A 6,799-nucleotide genomic window follows, 5' to 3' on the forward strand; every position below is an offset into this window, starting at 1 on the left:
ATCAACTATTCAGGAGGAAAAGGAAACAACTAATAGTTGAGGTAACTAATAATTGAGATATGTTTTGATAAATAGTTGGTGTACAGTTCAGATAGGAAACACGCATACCTAATAGATCAGGTAGAAAACTCACGAAAAAGCGATGGTTCAAGTGTGTTTTTCACCATTAACTCAAACATAAATTGTTACCCTCAAAGTAACTTTTATTTAACAAAAAGTGCTTTCAACAGAAGAGACTCCTTAAGTTTGAGCAAGAAGACTTCAACTCGGCTGAACTAACCCTTCGACATATTGATATGTGCTACATTTTGATGTTAGCAGACTACCATATTAAATTATACAGAGCAGTACTGAAGTAAATTTTTCTAGACAAGTGGTTTAGATCATTTGCCAAAAAATTGAATTCTCAATATTCACCAACTTAATTATGCATATAGCCTCCTTTCACCTGATAAATTTAAGTGGAGTTGCCGGAACAAAGAAGTTTGGACCAAATATTGACATATTCACAATCAAGGAAATCGACATATGTCACAAGTACTAGTAAATCCTTTATATCAAGCAACAGACTGAATGCCAAGAAAGAAATTTTAGCAGCTAATTGCCAATTTCCCATTATCATATTTTTCTAGAATAAAACAAAGTTGAATCATATGATATGTTGCTATTATTACAATATGTGTTATTCTAACTTTACTATTATTAATGAACTTCAATTCTTAAAGTACTATTTTCTCTGAGTAGAAGTATTCGAGTTTGCAATTGGTATTAATCAAAGCAGAATACTCCCTGGAGAAGAGGAAAATCGTCACAGGCGACTCTTTTGCCTTAAAGGTGCAGTCTTGAAACTGGCCAAACCAGTAACTTCTCTACCTGTTACCAACGTGTTGATGTCATAAGTACCTTCATATGTATAAATGGGCTCCAAATCGCAAAATGCCTACACATCAAGATAGAAACGGAAAGCATTAGACCATAATATGTTAAGCTGCAAGCGTAAAATGGTATCTATACATGATATAAAAACTTCATCGGGAAGGAAGCATCGGGTATTGTTAACAAACCTTTGCGACTTGAAAGTCAGCCAAGATTCCGTTGCCACCTAGTAATTCCCGACCGAGAGCAACAGTCTCTCTTGCCCTCAAGGTAATCCATGACTGGAACAAACAATTTGGTTATCAGTCCAAAAAGGCATGTGACAACATTTTATAATATGAAGAAAAGGTCTTACTTTCCCCAAGCTTGCATGACCAGGAGTCATTTTACCACTCTCATACAGCTTGCAAAGCCGCCAACCAACAAGAAGCATTGCCTGAATGTTGCTCAACATCTGGACCAGTTTCTGTTGGTTGATCTGGAAAGCGGCTAATGGAGCTCCAAACTGCTTCCTCTCCTGCAAGTACCTTGAGGTTCACAAAGAAATTAGCCAACGCGAAATGCTGAAAGAGGGAACTCTTGAATACGATTGACAAAAGAGAAGGGATTATAGAAAGCTCATACAAATTCTTACAGTCAGCCATATGGTGGTAAAGAGCTTAAAAGAACTAACATATATTTTATGATGAATAAAAATTGATGAGCTTATGTATTGTTACCTGTGACACATATCATAAACACCCATTGTAATGCCAATAGGCTGCCATGCAACCATGACACGTGATACAGCAAGCACCTGTTCAAGCAAAGAGTATGATAATGTAACAAAAAATCTGCTACTTGAAACCAATCAGCAATATCAAACTGACGACATTAAAAGAAAAGTTATAGTTGACTAAAACACGCGAAAACAAAAAGGGAACAAGATACGAGCAACATTGAGAATGGAGAAAATCGATGTGAGCGGATGTAAGAAGGGCTAGCTTAGCAGGTCTCTCATATAATTGGTTGGTACTGGTTTGAGCTTTACATTAATATCTTCAGCATTCAGCAAGTCCAAAATAGATTTTGTACCATCCTTAAGACTCAGCATTTCCTTTTTCTCCTGCTTTATGTTTCTTTTCTTCTTTTGTTTTCTCCCCTCTTTATGAATCTGTAGGTGAACCCTAGCTGGACAATGGCTTGTGAGCTAACCGACTTAAACTGATAAAATCCAATAGATTTGTCTTTTGCTTGAAGCAAATTGCAATTTGCAATAAAGCTGAGGTGCACTATTTGTGGCATGAATGTCCTTTGGCATGATAAAAAGGATCTACAACAGACTTCAACGATACCAATTGTGCAATCATATAAAACAAAAATGACAATTGCAGTAGAAGGAGCTCTGCACTATGCCTGTGAAGCTTTTAGATGTTCCTATGCAACCAGGAAAGGTAGAGAGAGCACACAAAAGCGCAGACAGAAATTAATTCGAGACTGAAAAATGTAAGAAATTGAAAGAAGAATCAGCTATCCTTATTCTTTTCCTACTTTTTAATTTTTGAAGGGAAGGGAAATGGTGGCGTGTATTGCAATAGAGTGGCCAATCAAGAAAAACTGAGAAATTACATTTTGTTTTGTTCAATTGGAAAGGAATGTATAAATTTCACTCTGTTGGGCACTTTCTTTCCTCACAGAAGGAAAATTGTTTAGCTGAAGGTTGATGAATGAACATCTATCCACGCAGATCATGATTGAACATCGATAACAAATAGAATACCCATTCATATTGCCATACCTTGTTTGTATCCTGGAAAGAATTGACACCAGGTAGTCTATCCACATCAGGTACAAACACTTTCTTTAAGAGAATGTCTCCATTTTGAACAATCCGTAGTCCAATTTTGTTTTCTATTTTAGTAGCTTGCAGTCCTGGAGCATCCTTCTTTACTATGAAACTGAGACAAAGGAAAAAACCAATTGTGAGAAATAAACTAAGATGGTCAACATTCACTTTATTTATATAACTTAACTATGACATAGAGTCATACTCCTATATCGATAATGGCTATCGAGCAGGTTTAAATCAATCACTAGAAGGTATAAATATAGATACAGGACACATCATTTGTCTAAAACTGATACTGAAAATATCAAGCTAGTGAAAGCTGAAGAAATAGCAGACTTCAGAAGATCAACTAAGCCTCGAGATATTTTGCATGATCCTAAGTTACCAAAGTAACTGGTGAAAAGATGGTGCTAAAGAGGATCCTATTGAAGCAGTATACTGTTACTTACCCATTTATCTGGTTTGTGGATGTATTTCTAGCAAAAATAACCAGAATATCGGCAAAAGTGCTGTTTCCTATCCAACGCTTTTGACCTTCAAGGATCCAACCTCCTTCAACCTATCATTTAGAATCACGAAGATAACAGATTTTGCAGAAGAATATTCAGCAAACGTGCCTAAATAAAAAAGGAAATCAATTCAGAATAGCATATGAATTAAAACTTGAAGTTAAAATTCAGAATCTAGACCTTTCTGGCAGTTGTTCCTAGCCCACTTGCATCACTTCCATTGTCGGGCTCAGTTAGACCCTAATTCCAAAGAGACATAGATTACAAACTTATATTTGGTAACCACAGATACAAATTCTAAAGAAATAATCAAAACAAAAAGTTCTCACCCAACAAGCTATAGTTTTAAGTTCAGCCAATGATGGCAAGTACTTTTGCTTTTGCATTTCCGACCCACAGAGCCCTATTCTTGACAGACCAACAAGGTGTAATTAGTTCACTTCATATCGACCTAAATACATCTCAGAGAGGTCTATTTCACTGAGTTAGAAGCAATGGAATTCTTTCATTATCTGAAATAAAGAACATCTCCCACCAAAAAACCACTGGTAAATATCACAATACTTCTATGGAAACAATGTGTCAACGATACCTATATTTTAAAAGAAGCAAACAGTCTATCAGGCAATCAATTTCAAAAATTAACAATACTTACCAATAGTGAGCATTGCTAAAGATGAATGCACCAAAATGAATGTAGAGCAACTTGCATCAACTCTGGCAACTTCTGCTGCAGCAACAGCACTTCCAGTTATTGAGAAACCTGGACAACCATACCCCTGAAGACAAAAAGTAAGTAGACTCCTCATGGACACTCAAAGTGATAAGATATACAAATTTGTCAAGCTCTTAAAACACCTTGATAGTTCCACCAGCAATGTGCAAAGCACCAAGTTTTGGAACAACTTCAAAAGGAAACTCTGCCTTCTCCCAGTACTGTTCAAAAACATTAAAAAGGTTGTCAGAAGATTTGAGACTTGAAGCATTAAAGATAAATCTTTGCTTTCTTTCACAACATTAGCAATTACTATAACAATGGAATCCAAAAAGATATCAGCATATTCAACAAATACAGAGAACAAGAGAAATACCTTCGTCATTATCGGAGCAACCTCTTTCTCCATGCATTCCCTCACTTTCATTCTGACGGCTTGCTCCTCAGGAGTCAACAGATCATCAAACTGATAATAGTCTGAAGCTGTAAAGTTGAAATTACAGTCAGCACAATGACCCCCTAGTATTAGGAGGCTACAGAAGTAATCTTTTCCAATGCTGATCCCAAGTGAATATTTCTACTCAGCTTAAACCAGATACCAAGCAAAGGATGTTCATTCAATATAGGGTAGAAAGCAACAAAGTTTCGTCCTCTAAGGTGCAAGGCAACTGTAACCCCATAAAAAATTAGTAGAAGTGCAATCTGGCAAAATGTTGAATGGCTTCAATCAAATGCATACAAATAAGCACATCAAGCAATTTATCGCATTCTTGAAAAGAGTGGAGGCTATATATTTGAGTAAATAACAGAGTAAGTAAAATTAAAAATGGAAGCAGGTATCAATCTTACTGCATGGAGGAAAGTTGGAGGCTGGAGTTGCTTGAGGAAATGCAACAGAAACATCCAATGCTGGCATATCAAAATAGGAGCTTTTCGCCTCTTTCATTTTCCCTGCACCATGATCAATGTTAGTCCTCATTCAAATGACTCACCTAAGAAAAACATTCGCTTTGTTGTACACGTCCTTCCTAGTATAAATCCTTCACAAAACGAATCACGGCAGGACTAACTAAGGGTTACAATGGGATAGACTTGAATATGGCGATTAAATTTAACAACTATGTAACGTTACTAAATGATTTGCAAGGATATAGTTCATTTAATTGAGCAAAAATTACACTAATAGTCTAACTAAATCAGCTTCCAAGCAAAAGCTTAAAACAAATGATTATGAAACAGAGATCAAACATGTATAGTCTAAATATCTTAAAAGTCATATACTCAGGGTGTGCTCAGTATGGAGGAAAACACTTTCCAGAAAATGTTTTACAATTTTCTCATGTTCGTTTGGTCAAAAATCTTGGAAAACATTTTTCTCAAAATTGGGGAAAAAGACTTCCCTAATAAAAGTAGGAAAAACAAGTTCACAAGTTCATTCCACCAACCACCCAACCACCACCCAACCCAACCCCCCACCCACCCTACCCACCACCCAACCCCCCCCCCCACCCTACCCACCACCCAACCCCCCCGCCCACCCTACCCACCACCCAACCCCCCCGCCCAAAAATAACTTTTTTTTGGAAAAAAGGTTTTGACATTATTTTGGTTTTTTGCACCCCGGAACCCTAACCCCCCCCCCCCCCCCCAACAAAAAAAAACAAGTATTTTTTTAAAAAAAAAGAAAATAAATTGACTTTTTTTTGGCATCCCCATCTCACCCCCCCCCCCCAAAAAAAAATAATATTTTTGAAAAAAAAGTTTTGACATTTTTTTTTTGATTTTTTGTACCCCCAACCCCCCCCCCCCCAAGCACCCTACCCCAAAAAATATTTTGGGGTTGGGTTAGAGTTTATGAGGCTTGATGAAATATTTTCCTAAAAACGTTTTCTATCGACCAACGAATACGGTAAAATAAGTAAAAGATTCACTTATTTTCCACTATCCAAACGAACATGAGAAAATAAGTGGAAATTTACTTATTTTCTAGGAAAACATTTTTCTTGGAAAACATTTTCCTCCATACCGAACACACCCTCAATGGACAAATTTCCAGGTTCTGCAAATACCTTAGTTTTTTACCAATCAAAGATTCACAGTGTTTTGAACTAAAAAATAGTAGTAGTACTTATTAAGTAAAATTTTCTTCTGCATATATCCCTCCCCTTCCCCCACAAAGCAAATAGTAACAAACTATCAAGGTTCAAATCTTGACCCTTTTTGCAGGTACCCATGTAATTAATTAATCGATGTGTACGCAAGCTGATTCGAACACTGTTATTAAAAAAATAAAAGAATCTTGACCCTTTTTATTATCTATTCCATTTTTTCGAAAACCAAATCATAAAGGAACTCAAAAGTAAATTATACGTTTATGTTAATCTGATCCACTCTGAAGCAAAATAACTACTAACAAAATGCCAAAATGAAAATAAATACACCATTAAGATCATACAAATCCTGTGCACCTGAGTTTCGGATGATTTGGAACTTTAATGGAGATTAAGCAAAGATACAAATCTAATAACTCTCGTGCTGAGAAAATAAGTAATACGGCAAATGAACAAAGAAAGAAGTAGTAGAAGAAATGCAAGGAAAAAAAAATGATAATCGTGGCACGCAATTCTAGGTGGATTTAAAACAAGTCAGCAATTGATTAACGTCACCTTTTTACTTTTCTTTTTTCCTTATTATCCGCACGAGACATTCTTTAAACGGCAAAGGGCCAAATATACCCCGTACTATAAATAAAAAAAAAGGCTAAATATATCTCTCATTATGCTTTGAATTCAAATATATCTTTAGCGTTATATTTTAGATTCGAATATATCCTCCTACGTTAAAATTATCCAAAGTGGACATCAGATTTAA

General features: G+C 36.0%; 1 protein-coding gene across 1 annotated transcript; it reads right to left on the reverse strand.

Annotated features, from left to right (window-relative positions):
- Nucleotides 1-574: 574 nt before the first annotated feature.
- LOC132049629 (acyl-coenzyme A oxidase 4, peroxisomal) lies at nt 575-6,578 on the reverse strand. Its single transcript, XM_059440501.1, has 13 exons — nt 6,397-6,578; nt 4,778-4,879; nt 4,305-4,411; nt 4,072-4,149; nt 3,869-3,992; nt 3,543-3,616; nt 3,394-3,453; nt 3,154-3,263; nt 2,654-2,813; nt 1,596-1,672; nt 1,232-1,403; nt 1,065-1,157; nt 575-940 (listed from the first exon to the last, which is right to left on the reverse strand). Exons 2-13 carry the CDS (start codon nt 4,872-4,874, stop codon nt 809-811), a joined length of 1,284 nt encoding a protein of 427 aa, XP_059296484.1. The 5' UTR covers nt 4,875-4,879; nt 6,397-6,578; the 3' UTR covers nt 575-808.
- Nucleotides 6,579-6,799: the final 221 nt, after the last annotated feature.

This window comes from Lycium ferocissimum, chromosome 3 (genome assembly GCF_029784015.1).
Source record: "Lycium ferocissimum isolate CSIRO_LF1 chromosome 3, AGI_CSIRO_Lferr_CH_V1, whole genome shotgun sequence".
In the NCBI taxonomy this organism is placed as follows: Eukaryota; Viridiplantae; Streptophyta; class Magnoliopsida; order Solanales; family Solanaceae; genus Lycium; species Lycium ferocissimum.

Bases quoted from the DNA above. Each gene is read 5' to 3' on its own strand.
- LOC132049629 (XM_059440501.1), bottom strand. From the start codon at position 4,874: ATGAAAGAGGCGAAAAGCTCCTATTTTGATATGCCAGCATTGGATGTT. The intron at 1,673-2,653 runs GTATGGCAATAT...TTGCTTGAACAG, and splicing joins CTTTCCAGGATACAAACAAG to GTGCTTGCTGTATCACGTGT. The intron at 1,158-1,231 runs GTAAGACCTTTT...TGTTTGTTCCAG, and splicing joins GTCATGCAAGCTTGGGGAAA to TCATGGATTACCTTGAGGGC.